The sequence below is a fragment of the Bombyx mori genome, chromosome 26 (genome assembly GCF_030269925.1).
Source record: "Bombyx mori chromosome 26, ASM3026992v2".
NCBI lineage: Eukaryota > Metazoa > Arthropoda > Insecta > Lepidoptera > Bombycidae > Bombyx > Bombyx mori.
Window position 1 is genome coordinate 2,179,833 of NC_085132.1, and position 21,546 is coordinate 2,201,378.

The following is a 21,546-nucleotide window of genomic DNA, read 5'->3' on the forward strand; positions in this document are numbered from 1 at the left end:
GTTTATTGTCACCGTCGCTCATGGTCATCGGCAATGCCAGAAGCATGGCCAAGTCGCTGCCTATCGTCAATACTTGTTTGAAGGTAATATCAGTGTTCGAGCAAAGTTCTAGCCTTTGGGCAATACACGTAATGTTGCAGCAGTATTTCACTTTCAAATAAAAATATATTTAACATTTTCTTTGTTTAAAGTTTTTTTTATCATTTCAGTGTGATCCAAAATAATTATGTCCTTGTGTATGTTGCGGGAGCCGAAAACATAGTCAGTGGTAGGACCCCGGTCATCGTTCTCGTCGAACTCGTCGATTGCGACGAAAGGCTCGACGACTAAATTAACCCTCAGACACAGCCCACTGAGTTTCTCGTCGGATCTTCTCAGTGAGGCGCGTTTCCGATCCGGTGGTAGATTCTGCGAAGCACGGCTCTTGCTAGGGTTTGTGTTAGCAACGTCGTCAGGTTTGAGGCCCGTGAGCTCACCTACTAGTTAAGTTAAGGTTACGCTGAAATAGCCTCTCAAGGCTATCAGCTTAGGCAGGGGAAAAAAGGTAGGACCTTGTGTGCTCCCGATTCCGTAACTGTCACGAGAACTGTGGTGGATTGGCACACGCTGGGCACCAGCCTGGCTGATTCTGATCTACCATCTAATTTCTTATAAAAACTATTTCAATTTGGTCAACCATGCTTAGGAATGTAACAAAAGCGCGGGAACACCGTCTCTCAATGAAAAGACGCGCGGGAAATAAAAACATGGAATGTCAAATATTCGTTATTGTTATGTGTTGTGTTATGTTCCTTGTGTTATGTGCGAGTAGAATTATAAAACTATAGATATTATAATTTACTGCAATTTAGAGGACGGCCTCAAAATATCAACTTTCACCAGCGCGCGACCTCGTCGATTGGTTTTAAGTCGACAGTCGACCGTATTCAGTGTTTATATGTACATAAGGTAAATTCTTCTATACTTATTTTTTGGCGGTTACTTTTTTTTAGGGTGTTTATGACCTGGTAACTAAGCCCTTTAGGTCAAGTCTTATTTTAATTTTTAATAAATATGTTTAACCTTTATAGTGCTCTTTTTGGCGGTAATTTCAAAATTCTCACAGATTATATAAATAACGGTCTCAAAAAGAATTTATAGGTATGTAGCCTTTTTGCAGGATTTGTAACTATATGGCGTAATCAACTAGTGGTCTTTTTGAAAATTAGTTTTTACGTCATTGTATGTTAAAATTGTTGGTTAATTATTATAAGTCCGACGCATGTAAACAATTGCTTAAGACGGTATTCAAGAGAATTCATCAAATCAAATCAAATAAAAAAATTTTTTTTCAACATAAATGAAAGTACATACTTGAACGTCAAAAGAACTACCACCAATTCACAAGAACTAGCCTCCGTCCTGAGAAGAATTGAAGCTCAAGAAACTCAGCGGGCATGTCTTTTTTTTTTTTTTAAATATGAAATTATTATTTTTTAATTTTTTAATATTAGATTTTTTTTTAAATATGAATTTTTTACAATGAGTATTATAACGTAACAATTACTACAATATTGAAATGCCCGGAGCGAGCAACTCATTCCCACTTTGTGCAATCTTCTATGACTAAGCTACCCGTAATTTTCTACTCTAAATATGAATGACTATTGTCGCACAATACGTTCCGGCTCGAGTAGCCGAACGGGGTGGAGCTTTTTGTTGTTATTGTTGTACACTTGAAATTCAATAAATGGAATTCATTAGAAAACGAGTCTCATTTACTGTAACTATATGTATGACAATAAATGAAAATAAGCGTCTCTGATGTCATTATTTGTAAAAACAACGTGGCGACAGTCGCTGACGTCACCAGTCACTCCATCATTTATATTAATCAAAACTTAACAGCTCAGATAATTTCTGTCTTTAAAAAAAATGAAAATACCAAAGGACGTTACACAACTTACATTTTATGTACAAAATTTTAAAATATACCTAAATAAAATTAGTATAAATTTTACAAGTAATTAATACATTTCACTTATAATCCTAGCTTGGGAATATTGAATATCCTTTGCCTATAGCCTTTGTTTGTTTATAAAGCTCTTTCTGCCTTACATTTACTACACTGTTTAATAGAGAATTTAGAGATGATTTAAATGTCTGCACCTCTGGCGTAGTCCGTATTAAGTTTCAGAAAGTTAATATCAACATTATGAATCTTATTGTATAGTCTATAAAGAGCATAATATTCATTGATACAGGAGCAACTTCATATAGTCCAATTACGTCATTTATGTACCTATTGTTCCTCTTACGCAGATATTAAATAAAGTAAGCCATTTCTGAATATCGCTGAATGATATTTTTTAAAGCTAACAAATTTAATTAAACTAGTTTTAATTCGTTTACAATTCGTTTCACAAGCTACCAACCCTAAAGCTTTTATTCACGCTTTTCCCATTAATATATTATTATCACATGTAACTATTATTTTAAATCTATTTTTCTTAAAATCTTTCACGTTTATCAAAATTTTAAGTTTTAAACACTATTATTATTAAGATATAACGGGAACGGCTTTAACTTAAAATTCATTGCAAGAACCCTTTAAATAATAATAGTATTATATTTACAACTATATTTTTCTCTATTAAATATCATAATCAATAAATTCGATAGCTTAGTGCGAATAAAACTGGAAGACATATTTTAAATTACAACTAAATATCAATGAAGTACAATATAAAAATTAGCCTTTCACTAAATATTTCATTCGAAGTAAAATAACATAATGCTCGCGTATTTTATCGTAAGTTTTAAAAAACATTATTTGGTTTTAAATTGTCTCGGTTTTCGATGGCGACACCCTGCGAACAAAAGTTTTTTTTTTTTTTTTTTTTTTATGATTGAAGGATTACTGGTGGCCCGGAGGCCTTTCCAGCTTCACCAGGACAGGTGGGCGAGCAAATGCTCAGCCAGGAGGGGTGGGATTTGCTAACAACTGCCCGAGCGCCTCCGAAGGAGACCTAACAACTCAAGAGCAGTTGCTTCGCGAATGAATCTACTACCGGATCGGAATCGCGACCCACTGAGAAGATCCGGCGAGAAACTCAGCGGGCTGATGCATGGGTTAGGCTGCACGTCGACCTCTTTGTCGAGTTCGACGCGTACGGTTACCGGGGTTCCTCAGCCTGCTCCTAGTGTTAGAGCTGAAGGTATCTAATGCAAGAGTTATTGGATCTGATGGATCCGTAAGGACGTGTCTAGGGCGACGACGGTGACTTGCTCCTGCGTGATCAGGATTCGGGGAGTAGTCAGCGGCAGCAACGATAAGGCGATTATCATGACGCATAGCCTTATCGAAGTAACGTTCCGACACTGACTTCATGTGTTTGCGGATCGATTCGAGGCCCAGGTCGTCGTGTAGGTCGACGTTCCTCACGAACCACGGAGCCCCGACGGCTAACCTGCAAAAGCGGGATTGTAGGGATTGGAGGGTGTCTATGTGTGTGCGGGCCGCGTGAGCGAACACCACACTCGCGTAAGTCATGACGGGCCTTATGCAAGTTTTGTAAAGTGTCACCTTGTTCCGAAGGGACATTTTAAGAACAAAAGTATGGTTTAAATGAATTGTTACCGTTACAAGCATTTCTTATCTCTATATTTAAAAATGAATTGCTGTTCGTTAGTCTCTCTAAAACTCGAGAACGGCTGGACCGATTTGGCTAATTTTGGTCTTAAACTATTTGTGGAAGTCCAGAGAAGGTTTAATAGGTAGATAAATATGAAAAAGCTCGAAATTAAATAAAAATAACAATTTTGTTTTTCCTTTGATGTGTCCCCCGTCGGACCGATTCCTTTTGTTTGTTTTAAGTTTATTTTACGAGGGCGGCACTGAACATTTCGGGAATTAACGAAGTGACACAACATTACTATTTAAAAATGTATTTATTGCTTTTCGAAGTATTCTCCGCGAAATTTGACACATTTTTCCATACGATGGAACCAATAATTGAAGCAACCATTCCATTCGGAAGTTGGGGTCTCCAAAATGGCCGTTTTGTAGGCGTCCACAGCTTCTTCAGGTGATGAAAATCTCTGTCCACGCAATTTATTCTTTATTTTAGGGAAAGTATAGAAATCATTAGGGCTTAGGTCGGGGCTGTACGGCGGATGGTCTAATAATTCTATGTTTTCTTGCTCTAAAAACTCTTTTGTTCTGTGCGCGGTGTGAGAACTCGCATTGTCGTGATGGAGGATGATGCGGCGGTTGCAGTTCTCTTTACGGAGTTCAGAAACGACCTGTGGCAAACAAATGCTAGCATACCATTCTGCATTAACCGTTCTTTGTCCCTTAAGAGGAACAGTCGTAACATGGCCGGTTTTGGAGACAAATGTGGCCCCCATTTTTTTTGCAACACTCCGTGAACGAACAATTTTTGTTGGCTTTAACTCATTTTCGAACACCCAAACTCGTGACTGGTTTTTTGTTTCGGGTTCGTACGCGTATATCCAGGATTCGTCACCTGATACAATGTTGTATACAGCATTTGAGGATCCTGCGTGGAATCTTTCGAGAGTTCTGACGCACCAAGTAACGCGAGCCGCTTATTGCTCTTCACAGAGCGAATGCGGTATCCATCGGGAAAACAACTTTTTTACAGCTAATTGTTCATGCAAGATTATTTGTATTTGACTCATGCCAATGTCTAAAGTTGCCTGAATTTCGCGGTATGTCACATGTCGATCTTCCTCAATCAGCTTACGCACAGCATCAACGTTTTCTTGGGTGACTGCAGTTTTTGGACGACCTTGACGGGATCATCACTGAGCTTGACACGTCCACGTTGAAACTCAGCAAACCAGCGATAAATTGTGGTTTTGGATGGGGCTTCATCACCAAATGCAGAAATCATCCGGTCAACACACTGTTTTTGTGTTAAACCACTTCGAAAGTCATAATAAATCATCGCTCTTGAATTTTCTCGAGTCAATTCCATTTTCTCAACGACTAAACAAGTTTGACAAAACCTCGTGACAAGACCGAGAATCTTTTTTTAAATAAATAAATGGTATTCGATTTTTAAAACCAAGGAGTTTTCAATTAAAAATATTTTAATATGACAGGAACAGTGGAAATATTCCATTCCCGATACTTTTAGTGCAGCCTTGTATACAAAAGTTTAGGTCTTTTATTTATCGATTGAGGCGCTATGAAGTCTGCCGGGTCAGCTAGTTCTCTAAATAAATTAACATACAGTCCACCTGATAGAATGTAACACAGCGGCCAATAGACACTGTCAATACCAAAGACACAGTCACACTTTGAAGAAAGACATGTCGTGATCTATTCAGAGTTTCAAAGTCCGTGGAAGGAGACATCGCTGAAAACGCATTGTATCAGGCGACGTAATCCTTATTCTAAGTATTTAGAAGTGCCTTACGACAAATTCCTCGTTCGTGTCGAGCTGCTGTGTCTCATTTTGACTCATACGACAGGTGACGACTTCTTTGTGAATACGACGAACACCTTTTTAGAACGAAGTTCGTTTTTGTTTTCTTACCCATTTGCTGGTAGCCTAAGGGGCTATTCCAGCTTTGCGTGGACGGGTAGATGAGCTAAGGGCTCAACCTGAGAGAAGTTGCTAACACTGGCCCTACAAAAGAGCAGTGCTTCGCTGAATCTACCACCGGATCGGAATCGCGACCCGCTGAGAAGATCCGGCGAGAAACTCAGTGGGTCGGGGGAGCTTTTAGTTAGTTCGCTCGTCGAGCTCTTCGTCGTCATCGACTAGTTCGACGAGGATGGTGACTGGTGCTTGAAAGAGCCTAAAAGCATCGTCCTGGGATCCGACCAAAGATGTCTTATGCAACGGCTGCTTAGCTTTGTCCCGTCAGCTCGGTCGAATATATTTTGATATTAAGTAACTTCGTTAGTAAAAGGACTTCGAGGACGACACTGACGCTTTTTTTGTTAGCATCAACCAGAAAGTAGTATACTGATGATAACCATACGCCCAGCATATTAGATAAGATTAAATTATTATCCATCTTAAAACATATTTAGTTAATGTATGAAAATATAATATCATCAGTTATCTCAGTTTTGAAGAGAATCGCTTTTAATAATGATGCAATATCTCTGTGGTAATGAAAATTCGAGGCTTGATGCTTCCCTTCCCGCTTCCGTATGCTTGATTCGCGATATCCTGCAAGTGACCCCTGGGGGTGCAAGACGGGAACCAAAAACAATGAGTGAAGAGATGCGCGTTTGACGCCCGCTCTAACGCGTTTGTACCGCCTCTCTTGTAGCATCAACAAGGTTTTGTTTTAGTGGAAGACCGCTCAGATCCACCGTATTCATATGAAGGGCAATCGTTTGGACTCTTCAAGTTACGGCCCTATCGCGTTAATTTCTTTACTTTTCAAGGTGCTGGAGGGAATGATAAATACACAACTCCTTAAGTATCTTGGAGATCGCCAGCTGGTCAGTGACCGACCGGTTAGGACAGTACAGACCCAAATACCAGCGACATCCATTAGACTTCAAACAAAAGGGCTATTTGGATTGTCGCAATTAGAGGAATTTCGGTCCTCATAGGTCTCCATAAGGTTTATTTTCATAGGAAGTGCTCTTAGGTATTGTTTGAGTCGATCCCATCATCACGTTTTTATTATCTCACCTGCCGCCACTGCGACTGTATTCATCCATCATAGAACCATCTAGAACGAATGAATTCATCCACAGAGTGCTTCCAGAAATCTTTTTTGCTACGTAATATGTTTATTTTTTTAAATTAACTCCTCTCCGTGGTCTTTCCTGAGTGCTATGACATGTTTCTCTGCAAACGAGGTTTGGGGAGAGTACTAAGCCGTTGACTGTGAGACCTATCTCCTATTACTTTGTATGTGACTGCAGGTTTTCATTGAGGAATTTGGCCAATTTAGGACGATACTTATAGCCTAAGTTATTTTTCAGTTTTGCATTTGAAATAAGACATTATTATTTTCAACAAGATACCGGAACTATTATACACATAAAAAGTTTGTAAATTTATACTTTTGTTTAATGGTAGTCCTGTATGACTGCTACGCGGCAAGAATAGACAGAGACCAGCCGCTGGGGCTTGCAAAACTCCTAGAAGATAATACATTAATCTTGTAATTATAGTCTACTCACTTCCCAGCCAGCATATCCTGGATCTCTTGGAAGCTCTTGCCCTTCGTCTCCGGCACCACGAAGAATGTGAAGAAGAACGCTACTATACAGCAAACTCCGAAGATGAGAAAGACCACACCCATTCCAACTATATCGGCTACTAGGTAGAAATATCTGCACAAAAATCACATTAGTCAGAAATATATATATCCAATACAGCTCTTTTTCTACTAAACGAGTCTTTTAGTGCGTGGTTTTTGCTTATGGATTTCGCCAATGTCAAGGGCACAAATATGTTGTTGTCTTAATTGACTGGTGCTTACCGTGATTTATACATGTAATGAGTTTTTATTATTATGGCGCTGTCAAAATCCAACATTTATGGAGCGTTCTGCGTTAGAATACATTCAAGTTAACCAAGACCTGCTATTGTTAGAGGCAGACAAAAGGAACGTGACTGTATTAATGGATGTTCGTGAATACGATTGTAAGACGCATCTCGCTAATGTAAGCATGTATACGAAGACAGAGTACGTAATTTTTTTTTTTTCCTTCCTGTTCTGATAGCCTTGATAGGCTATTTCAGCTTCATCCTAACGTTTGTAGGTGAGCTCAAGGGGCTCGAACCGGAGAGTTGCTAACACTGACCCTAGCAAGAGCAGTGCTTCGCAGAATCTACCACCGGATCGGAAACGCGACCCACTGAGAAGATCCGGCGAGAAACTCAGTGGGCTGTGTCTGAGGGTTAATTCGCTCGTCGAGCCCTTCGTCGCAAGCGACGGGTTCGACGAGGACGGTGACCGGTGCTTGTGGTGCCTAAAAGCACCGTTAATAGAGAGTACGTACTAAAGTCACGTGTGGCCCAACGAACAAGCCCGTTGATCAAGGAAGGCCAAATTGGATACAAGAAGATACGTACACCGGCTTAATAACACCTAAGATGTCTGAAACACCTTAGCTATGTGGACTGCCCAAGGTTCATAGTAGCAAACAAGTAGCAAGAAAGCAAGTAGCAAGTCCCATTTAGGTCAATAGTCAGATCGATTAAATCGCTTAGCAAAAACATTACCGTAATAATCTTTAACGCATCACTTTGACTTACGCTATATTATACAATTTACTAACATTGAAACTCACCTAGTCACCAAGAAGGACAGCAGCCAGCAGAAGGCCGTGGCTATTGGAGAAGCCAACGCCTTCACGTCAATCGGGAAGAGTTCTCCAATTACAACCCATGGCAGAGGACCCAGGCCCAAGCAGTATGAGATGATGAACAGCGTCAGCGCCAGAATGGGTAGGAACCTCATGCTGTCGACTATTGGACTGCCGTTGGTGTCCAATATGAAGTACATGCCAAGGAGGCCCTGAGGGCAAATAAATCGACGTCACTAACTCACAGCGTATAAGTTTCGCTAATTAAGTGAGGCCATGTCTTTCGCGAGTGACCTACTTAATTAGCAAAGCTCATAGCTATCACTAATATCGCCACCGGCGTCGTCGGTCGTCATCTACACATCGTAATGACCTCGTTCAAGAAATTGTGTAATATTATTAAATAACGTTAAGGCTAAGCGATTTAAACTAACATAGTGGTCGAGAAACATATTTCTGTCAAAACCGAAAATGAACGAATAATTTATAAGGCTTACACTGATGAAAAAGCCAAACGAGAAAATTATGAGAGCCTAGCACATCAATTGTTATCTGAACCAAAGTTGTAATAACGATTCGACAATATTAAAGCTGCTACTACAGAAGTTACTCAATCAAAACCCAGTGTAAGTAACCCCAATATAAACGTGGTTAATAATACGAATTTAAACACAAAGAAGGTATAAATAAATCCACTTCCTATCCTAAGATAATAACTAATAAACAGAATAATTAGAAGTAAAGAGTTAGGCAAAATGATGCCTATTCAGAGCTAAAAGAAATAAAAGCTGGAGTACCAAAAGGAAGTGTGTTAGGGCCACTCCTGCACCTACTATACACTTGCGATATTCCACACATAGATAATAGTATTATTGCGGCTTTTGCTAATGATACAGCCATAATGGCGACAGGTAATAGTGACGAAGAAGCAGCAGCAAAAGAACAAATAGCTAACGATCGATTTCACCAGTGAACTAGAACATGGAGGATCGAACTTTACGAATCCAAACCGGTATACATTTTTACACCATCCGATATATACAAACAAGCAACCAATACCGTATGCAAATACGGCCAAATATCTTGGTATGGACTATTGACGTGAAGCTGCGGTGGAAAACTCACGTCAAGAAAAAAATAAAAGAACTAGGAATAAGATACAAAAAGTTGTACTGGTTACTTTGAAGACGCTCGTTGTACAAACAAGTCTTAATGCCAGTCTGGACTTATGGTGTACTGCTCTGGGGTTGTGCCAAAGAAACTAACATCAGAATAATACAGGGCTTCCAAAATAAAGTTCTCAGGGATATTGTCAATCTAATCTGGTACATAAGAAATAACGATCTTCACCGGGACCTTAATGTTGAGGCTGTCCGTGAAATAATTGCAAAATATGCCAAAGCTCATGAACACAGGCATCACCATCCTGTGAATGTGGAGGGTATCCAACTCCTCGACAACACAGACGTAATGAGAAGACTCAAAAGGACTAAGCCTTAGTTTGGTTAGTAGTAAGAGTTAGTGTAGTGTTAATTCGAAATAGTGTTACAGTCATAGTGATGTAATTAAATAACACATGAACAAATTGTTTAGCCTTCATAAATACTAAGTAAGGTCAGTGGACTTTATTCTTAGAGGCATTAGTTAAAATAGTAGTTAACGTTAAATTAAAATAACTTATTAGCCTTATTGAGCTAGATTGTAATCTTAGTATTTTGCCGCACTAAGATTTTGGTAAATTACATAAATAAATAAATAAATAAAATAACTCACAGGAATCGCGTTCCACCCCGCGGGACGGTATGGCGCATAGTGAACTCCTGATGTGCACGTAGAAGGAGCACATCTATTCTTTGTTGATATATCTAAATATATGAAATAAGAGATTGGCAGCAGAGACGGAGCACCTTCCTTTGCAGCAATGAGCCTTTTCTTTCCCTCTCACTCTATCTTTCTTCCTAGCTATCCCACATTGATGGAGGGGCAGCTTTCTTTATTTTTCTATTCTACTTCGGCCTGTCTTCGACATCCTTGTCAGTAACATTGCGCTCCCTCTTTTTCTTCAGCACTCCATCTTTCCACCTTGTCTTGGGTCTTTCTCTAGGACTCCAACCGGACTGGTCGAGCTGAAAATTCCTACGTAGTCTGGTGGCCTTCTTTTTACGTGAACATAAAATCTCATTCTACTCTCCAGCATCTTGTCAGCGATGATCTGCAGCAATGAGCCCTATCACCCGTTATATATTCAGATATCATAATGCCGTTCCGAGAGGTCTTCTCCTTTAGTAGAGAACTCCTATGACGCGTTTGACACGGAATACAGACGTCCGATACTTACGAGTCCAATAGTTGTTCCGGTGCAGGAGATGAGGAGCAGCATCCTGCGGCCGAGTCGGTCCACCACCAGGGGCGTGACTGCTGAGGCACCGACCTGTGACATTTCTCGATAAAATATATTCACACAACAAGAGAACGAAAATGGAAATTAAATTTTTTATTAGATAAAAACGTGCGAGGTTCTTCAGACGTTGACATAATAATATTTTTGACTCTACAGAATATAGAAAGGCAGTTTTGAAATGTTTATAAGATGATTTAGCTTTAATGGTTTTTTAAACGACTTCAAAAAAGACGAGGTTCTCAATTCGATCAAATTTTTAAAGTGCTACCTCAGAACTTCTTCCCAGGTGACCCGATTTTGATTGTTCTTTCGATTGATTGAGGCGATTGCCAACATCCACTTCGAGACATGAAATTGAAATTTTAATGCCTATCAAAACGGGCTAGTGCCATTCGATTAGATTACATCGTAATAGTATGATGTGATCGGCGATCTTACAGACCTGCATGGCGCCGATGATGATTGTCGCGATGGCGGAGTCCAGAATGGCCCCGGCCGTTTCGAAGATGGTCGCCATGTAGAACAGCACTGCGTTGATGCCGGATAACTGCTGGGCGGCCACGAGGGCGCACGAGATGTAGAACGCCTTGAAGTTGGCGCCGCGGAACACGTCCGATAACTGGACAATTGTAATCACAGTGTCATGTTGCTGTACATGGACAGACAAACCACAACATATTCGCTCTGATATATGATATTATAGTCTATTTGAAAATTAAGTGCGATGATAATTAAAACTAAACTCAGCTTTTACGTTTCGTGTATCGAATCGAGTGTTGGTACAAAAAGTCTGCGCATAAATTATGACGTCATAGTACAAAATAGTGCACTCTGTTTAACGTGATATTAAAATGCCTTTAACTTATCTGTTACAAATTTATTTTCTTCTCAATCGTGTCACTCTTGGCTGAGTGGTCGAGATCGTCGTGTTGTGGTGGAGGGGGCAGACTTGACGCGTCTTACGATGCTGCATCTCTCCTTACTCGAGGCCATTCTATTGCACTCATTTAGGGGATCTCCCGCTGTAGTTTTAATTTGGTTGGTCCGCCGCATTGGAGACCTCCCGCGTGGTATCTACCATCAACCCTTCCCTGTACTATAAGGCGTTCTATAGACCGACCATCTCGTCGCGAAGCGTGTCCGAAGAAATCCACCATTCGAGACTCTACTATAGCAAAAAGACGCTGCTTTTTGCCGAGCATTCTGCAAGTAACTGCAGAAGCAAAGCAACGCAACTGCAAGCATTCTTCTCCAGCACCACATATACGGAGCGTCTAGTTTCTTCCTTTCCACATCTCACACAGTCCAGTTTTTTATTTTCCCATACTTTCCTCAACGGTCGTCCATCGCTTACCTCGTGACGTTACAAGATACAAGTTACCTAATACAAAACAGTAATCAACGTAAGATATCACAATCAACACACATACCTACAAGTTACATAATCTATGAAATGCGCTCCTTCTCGAGGTCAGTGTGCTTAGTGCGAGGTTGTTAACGTGCTCGATCGCGTAAAGTGATCCCAAATTAGTATGCAGTTGGAACAGCGCCCCTAGCGGCAAACGTAGGTAAACGTTTCAACTCTTACGCTAACGAGAACGTTCAAAAACTCGCACTAAGCAAACAGGACTATTACTGACCGTTGCGTGTTCGAGTTAAGGGTTCGGCGAATGCTGTTTGAAAAGGGTCATTACCGATCCTGTGGACCGAATGGTAAACAATCGACATCGCCCAAAACACGTCATTTCGGATCCTCCCGATCCACTATATGTGTTTTTAGGTCCCCCGAGCTCCGGTCATCGTTCTCATCGAACCCGTTGCTTGCGACGAAGGGATCGGCGAGTAAATTAACCCACAGACAGCCCGCTGAGTTTCTCGCTGGATCTTCTCAGTGGGTCGCATTTCAGATCTGGTGGTAGATTCTGCGAAGCACTGCTCTTGCTGGGGTCAGTGTTAGTAACATCGTCAGGTTTGAGCCCCGTGAGATCACCTACTCGTCTAGTAACGCTGATATAGCCTATCAAAGCTATCAGCATAGGTAGGAACAAAAATCATTTGAACACTATTATTATAGGTGGTAAGGTGGCGGATGAAACACGATTGCATGCAGCAAAGATGCGAATGTTGCAATGGATGTGTGGAGTAATGAGAATGGATAGAAGACGGAATGAATATGTTTAGAGGAAGTCTGAAAGCGGCACCTGTGACAGAGAAGCTGAGAAGTGCGCGTATGGGATGGTATGGACATGTGATGAGACGAAATGAAAATGAGGTTGGTAAGAGAGTGTTAACTATGAATGTGGAAGGATATAGAGGAAGAGGTAGACCTAAGAAGAAATGGATGGATTGCGTGAAAGACGATATGGGTAAGAGGGGAGTGAGCGAAGAAATGGTATATGATAGAAGAGTATGGAAGGAGAAAACACGTTGCGCCGACCCCAGGTGACTGGGAGAAGGGCAGGATAATGATAAACTATTATTATATATGTATGTTTATGTGTATGTTATGTATTTGTAATTTAATATACACCAATATATACTTTACTCTCCACCATAATTTATTCTGCACTACTTTGAGTGACTGCTAGAGAATGCCATAGGCATTAAGTCCGCCAATGTAAATTTTACATGAAGTGTAATAAATAAATAAATAATCATCGTGCAGATCATGTGCTGATAATAGCTATGCTACGCTTTAAGAAGACTTGGTATTGCCACATGAATTTGCAGAACTAAGCAGAGCAATGGTGCCTACCTGTATGGCCTCCCAAAGTAGCTCACGTCAGTGAGCACTGTTGAGTTTTTTTTTTACGCCGGCAACCGAACCTATAGAATTTGGTCAAATGGTAGGTACCACCCACTAAACGATTCCCCTTGGCCGAACGTCCAGTCCCGGCTCGAAACAGAAAACCGGGAGAGAAGAGAAGGATTACCGCGGTCAATGTCAGAACGAAATGCGCGACTCGTCCCACGGACGCCCGGCCGGGGGAGAGAATTCTCCGGTCGCTGCATGACTTACACAGGGGGAGCTGTGTTGAGCACATCACTACATAGTATAAAACAAAGTCGCTTTCTCTGTCCCTATATCTGTCTGTCCCTATGTATGCTTAAATCTTTAAAACTACGCAACGGATTTTGATGAGTTTTTTTTTAATAGATAGAGTGATTGAAGAGGAAGGTTTATATGTATAATAACATCCATCAAATAGTGGAGAAATCAATAATAAATTACAGTGTCCGAAGCGAAGCGAGGGCGGGTCGCCAGTAATCATATAAAACTTAGTATACTTAATTGACAATCATACGTAAGCAGTTTTCTGGCTTGCGCCCCTGACTTCAGCGGCCATCTTGTCTAGTTCAGCTTCCACTCCGGCGCGAGATTTTCCCCTGATGAATTGCAGGGATTTGGCCGCAGAGTCTACGTCATCTGCGCGAATACAATAAGACGTGACATTTCAATCAAGACAATTTCAATAGAAGCCGCAACTCATCTTATCTGGTCATTTGGTTGCCAATGATGCACATAATGAAATAGAGGAGTCAATAATGGGCAAACATTGACTAAAATGAAGAAGAATATGCTTGAACAGAATTACGATATCTGAGACTAAATATCTAGCTATGTAAGCTAAATATATTATATTATTGTGATATTGATACATAAGTCTCGCAATGAGCTTACGAATGCTCAAAATCTAAGTCTGCTCCAAATTAGAGATTCTCCAGCGCGAGCAGTTTAACGCGAATGTTAAAACAATTTAAATTAGGATCAAATTAAGCTGAGCCCATATACGTCTGTCGAAATGATTAGTGTTTGTTGAGTAGTTTAATTAACTTACCTTTGTTCAAATAATACATCGGGGTTTCAGGCATGAAGAAGAATAGCACGCAGAAGATAGCGACTATAGCTACTCCGACATACTGCAGCGCGAAATAGGAGATGAACGGTCCTACTGCGTATACCAGCAGGAAGCCAGATACTACAAATAGCAGGAGGAATGATCCCAAGGCACCGCGCGTGTCATCCTAAAAATGAGATTGGTCTTCGCGATATGCGAAGACATTGGTTTTTTATTTACTAGATAAGCGAACGAGCTCATGGACATCACAGCGTAAGTCAGACATGAGGTCGAAATCTTAATTGCATAGTATAACAGCTATCATACCCTTGAAATCGCATGACATGTTCGCGGCAAAAATAGGATGGTAGTCCCCGTCTGGGCGTAGCTGAAATAGCCCCCTAGACTACCTACGAATAGGTAGTATAAATATATGGTAATGTCCCAGGTGGGAATTGTGGTAGTCTAAGTTCTTGATGCGCTGATGATGAAGTGTGAAGGCTGCAATTGATCCGCCGGGGTCACCGGTGTGGGAGTACGTATACGATAAAGGCAAGATCTTCCACCGTGCGGGTATCATTGCTCGGTAGACCGATAGTCCGAATGTTGTTGTTCGGAACTTGTATATATGCAAGCTTATCTTGAAAATGTCGCTATCGAGATTCAGGCATCTATCAAATATGTTGTGTTCTATGATGGCTACCCGCCACAATTTCCTTTGTGAACTTTAATGATATCCACAGGGAGACATGAGGTGGTGTATATGCCGACACAACACGCCCAAATTTTTCTAGCTGCATCCTCCATAGAAACATCCACGTCCGTGACGTATGATTCAGATGCCATGCCCCAATTTTAGTGAAGTCGACATACAGTAAAAAATGGAAGTGATCTTTATTTAAGCAGTTGCTGATGACCTGCACGTACCGTTGCGATCTCAGCGCAATACATCGGTGTGACCGTAAACAGCATCCCGACTGCCAGGCCCCAAACGAATCTGCCAGCGTAAATCATTTCAACATTTTGAACGGCTATCATCAAGATAAAGCCGACGATGAGTGGTACAGATGACAGAAGAATGCCCCATCGACGACCCATTGTTGACGCTAGGAAACCTCCAATGAACGGACCTGAAACATGGTTATTTTTGTTAGTTTTGTGGAACCTGTACCCAACTTTTTTATTTTTATTGCTTAGATGGGCGAACGAGCTCACAGCCGACCTGGTGTTAAGTGGTTACTGGAGCCCATAGACGTCTACAACGTAAATGCGTCACCCACCTTGAGATATAAGTTCTAAGGTCTCAGTATAGTTACAACGGCTGCCCTACTTATCAGACCGAAACGCATTACTGCTTCACGGCAGAAATAGGCGGGGCGGTGGTACCTACCCGCGCGGACTCACAAGAGGTCCTACCACCAGTAATATGCCATCAACAGCGGATCCGGGGGGGGTCATGGGGTCATGAACCCCCCCCCCCCCCCCCATTAGCTGGTTCCAGGACTTAGGTAGACCGCTAATTGAACATAATGATTTTATTTATAACTAGGTATGTATATATTTTAACGTAAATATGTATGTATGTCAGTCTCTGGTACCCATAACACAAGGAATTCTAATTTTGGGTCGGATGACCGTGCCTAATTTGTTCCCAGTTTATTATTATTAAGACTCTCACCGAACATAGCTCCGGCAGATATAAGGGATCCGATCCATGATATTTCGTCGTTGGTGACGGGTCGCGGCAAGGGTGTGTCGTCAGGATCCAAGAGCTTCAAGTTCACCGGCGAAGTCCACCCCAAAGCAAAACCAGTAGCCGTAATGGCGATGTTCGCTGTAAAGTTACTCTCAATTACAATTCCATGGAAATAGAAAAAAACGCACCAAAACTATAATAGAGAAATCGACAGCTGTTATTAATAAAAATGACTACGCACAAATTACAAAATTCGGTTCAACGTGATTTCATTATGTGTGACGTCATTTGTGGCTAACATAAGAACGATACATACTAGCATAGCCATAATACACATTAGCTTGAAAATTTTAAAGTTATCAAATTTTAATTAGTTATTAAAATATGAATTCACAATTACGGGCTCGACGAGAACGGTGACCGGTGCTTGTGGTACCTATTACCTAAAACCATCGATAGTGGATCGGTTTTTGATTTGACATTCACCAATTTCATTGCCTGTGAAGGCAGATTCTGTTATTCATTTGTAGAATATTTTTTTATATTTATCAATATAGTTAGAGAAGGCAACGAGAAAGCCAAAGAGAGACCAACCGGTATTAAATGGTAACCGGCGCCAATTGATATATTTAGATGTATGCCCCCAAGCATATTGAGACATCGATTATCGAATAGATCGATTATCGATCGATTGAAGTACCGGTTGCATTCTTTAACGATTGTCTCAACCTTCGAACTGACACATGATTGCCACACGGTCGAAATAGGCAAAATGGTGCGAGTTACACATCCTATTACCAATATCACAATTATCAGCGTTAACGTGACTTACAGACAGAAATTATAATCAGAATTTTAAGCCTTTTCGACATTTTTGCTAACATTAAATACGCGTTTTCGCAGTGATTCTCGTTTAATTGAAATAAAAAAATCTGTGTGACCACTTTTATGTTTCGATATATATAACTAGCTTTTGCCCGCGACTTCGTGCGCGTGGAATAGTTACATTGGCAAAAACGCTAATTTTTACCCGCGACTTCATTTACGTAGCGTACACGTTTTTTACGCGCGTTCGTTTTTTGAATGCCGTAAATTATTTTCATCTTTTTAGTTCAACTAGCTACAAAGCTGTTTTTTGTTTTGTTTTCTATACTATTGTTAATTTTATTTTTTAATGCCACTCACTGCCAGGTTAGTGGACGAGTCTGCGGGACTCAGCATGAGAGCTTCGCTGAATTTACCACCGGATCAGAATCGGAGCACGATGAGAAGATGCGGCGAGAAACTCACTTGGGCTGTTTCTATGAGTTAGGTGGCACATCGAAATCTTCATCGAGTGGCATTCGACGAGTTTGACGAGAACGGTGACCGGTGCTTGGACTACCAAGAAGCACCGAGATTAAATCGCAATGGCATGTCCAGGGCGACGGTGGTTGTTCGCTGCCTCGTCGTCTGGATCGATGATGTAACTTGAGGCGACCACGGGGTTGTCGTGTCGCACCGCTTCCTCGAAAAGGTGACCGTTTAATAAGCTTATGCTATTAAGGCACTTTTAGTTGTTAATTTAAAAACTGTTAATACCGGAAAATGTGTTAAAATCGAGGGAAAAAGGCCTAGGGGTAGAGGTCCCAAACGATGATCGGACCAGATATCGGAGGAACTGAAAATACCTGTCAGCGACGCACTCCACCAAGCTACAGAAAGGGATCGATGGAGACAGCTGGTTGACGGAATTGGACGGAGTCACGATCCCCATCAATGAGGGACTGATTGAAGAGAGAGAGAGAAATACCGGAATTCCACACAGCCGGGAGATTCTGTTATATAATTACGCTCCAGTCAAGGAAAGAGCTATTGATTTTTTATATGCAATTCCTTGCAAGCCTGGTAAGCTTTTTACGGCAGCGAACACGAGTACTACAATCGTCTTTGTTTATCCGGTACATCTCGCACTCGGTAAAGATCTTTAAGCTTTAACTATGAAAACTTTTATTAAGCTTAAAGTCTCAGAGGTGTTCATATATGTCTTTAGATTATAAACGATACAGAGCGAATAAGTCCGTGGCTCTGTCGGAGCAGATTATTAAATGATTTGTAACTGTATTCGCCTTCGCCGCAATACTCATGTCCTTTCATTACTATACTGTTCTCTCTTTAACCTCCATACCCCCACATATCTCAAAGAACGTTTCGAGTTCCTAGGTGATACGCATAATTTTTCCCTTAGATCATCGGATAGCCTGAGACTGAAAATGCCGGCACATTCGTCGTCATTATTTGATAATTCATTCACCGTCCAGGCGGTTCGATTGTGGAATGCTCTGCCGGATGCAGTGAGAAGTGCTCCAACTTTAAACTGTTTTATAAGAATGGTGAAGGAACACTACTTATCTGCTTAGTGCTGTTTGTTTGCATCATTATCATTTAAAATTTCCATACTGTTGATTTATTATGTATGTATGTATGTATTGTATGTAAGTATGTATATTGGTATATAAATCAGTTATCTATATGTTTCATATTATGTGTAAACGGTATATATCTGTTTATTGCATGTATATATTTTCTATTATAATGTATTGTCTTTAGTACACCGCAACATACCTGCTATATTTTTATATTTTCCAGAATTTATTTAAATTAAACGGTTGTCTGGAAGAGATCGCTTTTAGCGATAAGACCGCTTATTGTACAAATGTATCTGCTATTTGACTGTTTTTTGAATGTAAATTGTGTTTTGGTGTGCAATAAAGTGTATTATTCATTCTCTCTATATTCACGAATAGATACAAATAATAAAAACGTTGCATAGTAATTTATTTTAATATGTAATTCAATTAAATGTCAATGAATTATTAATCAATGGCCTTAATAAGAATACGTAGTCTATTTCATGATCATGGTCATATTTACTTTAAATTAAATTTTCAATAAGACTATTATTTGATTACGCCATCTAGTTACAAATCCTGCAAAAAGTCTATATACCTATAAATTATTTTTGAGACCGTTATTTATATAATCTGTGAGAATTTAGAAATTACCGCCAAAAGAGAACTATAGAAGAATCTATGTACATAATGTATAAACCCTGAATACGGTCGACTTCAATCCAATCGACGAGGTCGTGCGCTGGTGAAAGTTGATATTTTGAGGCCGTCCTCTAAATCGCAGTAAATTATAATATCTATAGTTTTATAATTCTACTCGCACATAACACAAGGAACATAACACAACAAACATATCAATAACGAATATTTGACATTCCATGTTTTTATTTCCCGCGCGTCTTTTCATTGAGAGACGGCGTTCCCGCGCTTTTGTTGCATTCCGAAATATCGTTGACCAAATTAAAATAGTTTTTCTAGGGAATTGTCAAATTAAATAGCTTCGTTTAATTAAAAGATTGAAATAAACTTTTTGGAACAGTAAAAACCTAATGATCGTTGTAATTCGTATGATTTGAATTATAATCGTAATATTAATTTTTTGTGTGTGAATAATACATGTTAATGTTATATTATATTCAGACTGTTATTATTTAAATTCGTTTTTAATAATTTTTTTGGAAATATTCGTTTACAACATGATGTATATTGTATGTTAATAGATTAAAATTGGGACATATAGACACATTTTTTAAAATAATTTTATGTATATTAATAACAGAACTTATAAGTCATCTAGTTGTGGAACTCTTCCATTTCATAATAATAATGACGGCTTAATTACACAGTTTGTTTTAAAATAGTCGTTAAATAGATATAATCATTGAATTCGCTCATTCCTAACATTAATGTATCTATTTTATTTAAATTTAGATTTTAAATTTTTAGTAAATTTGTATTAGTCTCTGGTCATACTATTTATACTAATCTTATACTAATATACTTATATACTAATAAGGCTTTTTTCAAATTCATGCATGAGTAAGTATGGAAAAATATTATGTTTCTGTATTTAGCCGAATTCAAAAAAGGAGGAAGGAGGTTCTCAATTCCAATGTATTTTCTTTTTATGTGCTCCACCTCAACTTTTTTTTCGTTGAGCCGAATTTGATAATTATTTGTGGTTTTCGAGTTTTACATAACAATATTATTAATTGAGTTAACTGCTCATACTTTCATTATATTATATTGATTGATTATTGGTATTATTTATATACACAGCAGACAGATAGGTATTTAATATATTCGTTACGTCGGGGCCAACACAATTTTAATATTATTAATAGCATAGCATTAGGTTACTTGATTGTATTTTATTTAATCTTTAAGCATTTTATTTATTTATTTGTTTCATTTACTTTAGATTTTGCATCCATTTTACGTTCATTAATATTTCATATAGTATACCAGAATTATTATAAATAAAAATAATAAACACAATCTCGGAATAAAACAAAAGCCATAATAATAATAAAAAAACAAGAACTCAAAATTAACATCAAAACCACCTTAATCTTAATTTATCTCGCATTTAACTCACCCACGCCGGCTATGATGTACTGTCTCCACAATTGGCCCTGCTCCATGTTGTGCGCTTGCGTCTTGACTGGCGCTTCGGTGGAGACCACTTCGTATACGAACCATCGGTCCGTTCGTCAATGCGATTTGCTCATTGACAACCGCAGAAAAACGACTCGCCGCCGCGTTCGAGCATACGGACGTATACGAGTCCGTATCTCGCACTCTCTCGCGTTAAACAAATATTTCTCAATAGCGTACATACAGCGCACGTTTTAAACCCTATTCTTTTAAATTAGCATTCTTCAACGCTAACGGCCTCGTGCGACAACGCAACCAAATTCTTGAATTCCTCCGCGTAAATCAGATTGGCCTCTTCTTGGTGTAGGAAACTCTCCTTAAGCCCTCGCGTCGCGATTCTAAAATCACGAATTACGTCCTAATCAGAAATGACAGAATTCAATTCCGTTTCTGTAGGGTAGCCGTCGCAACACCGTGGTATGTGAGGAATGTAGATCTTCACGATCTTGTACTGATACGTAAATAACTTAGAGAAGCGTCAGAACGCTACTTCGACACAGCGGCGCGACATGAAAACTCATCGTGGTCGCCGCTAATTCCTGATCCGACCGCAGCGGGGCAACGCAAAGCCACCGTCGTCCGAAACATGTCTTGTCGGATCCCTCGGATTAACTCTCGCTGCTTTTAGGACCCTCAAGCACCGGTCACCGTCCTCAACCGAACCCAATGTTAGCAACTCTCCGGTTTGAGCCCCGTGAGCTCACCTACAAACGTTAGGGTGAAGCTGAAATAGCCTCTCAAGGCTATCAGCATAGGTAGGAAAAAAAAAG

The 21,546-nt window shown here is 39.9% G+C and overlaps 1 protein-coding gene across 1 annotated transcript; it reads right to left on the reverse strand.

Moving 5' to 3' along the window:
- Positions 1-1,929: 1,929 nt before the first annotated feature.
- LOC101735713 (facilitated trehalose transporter Tret1-2 homolog) lies at positions 1,930-20,935 on the reverse strand. The gene is made up of 10 exons (XM_004933043.5): positions 20,718-20,935; positions 16,212-16,367; positions 15,461-15,663; positions 14,534-14,720; positions 14,000-14,121; positions 11,137-11,313; positions 10,632-10,724; positions 8,279-8,505; positions 7,163-7,315; positions 1,930-2,849 (listed from the first exon to the last, which is right to left on the reverse strand). The coding sequence occupies exons 1-10, from the start codon at positions 20,761-20,763 to the stop codon at positions 2,819-2,821; spliced, it is 1,395 nt and encodes a 464-aa protein (XP_004933100.2). The 5' UTR covers positions 20,764-20,935; the 3' UTR covers positions 1,930-2,818.
- Positions 20,936-21,546: the final 611 nt, after the last annotated feature.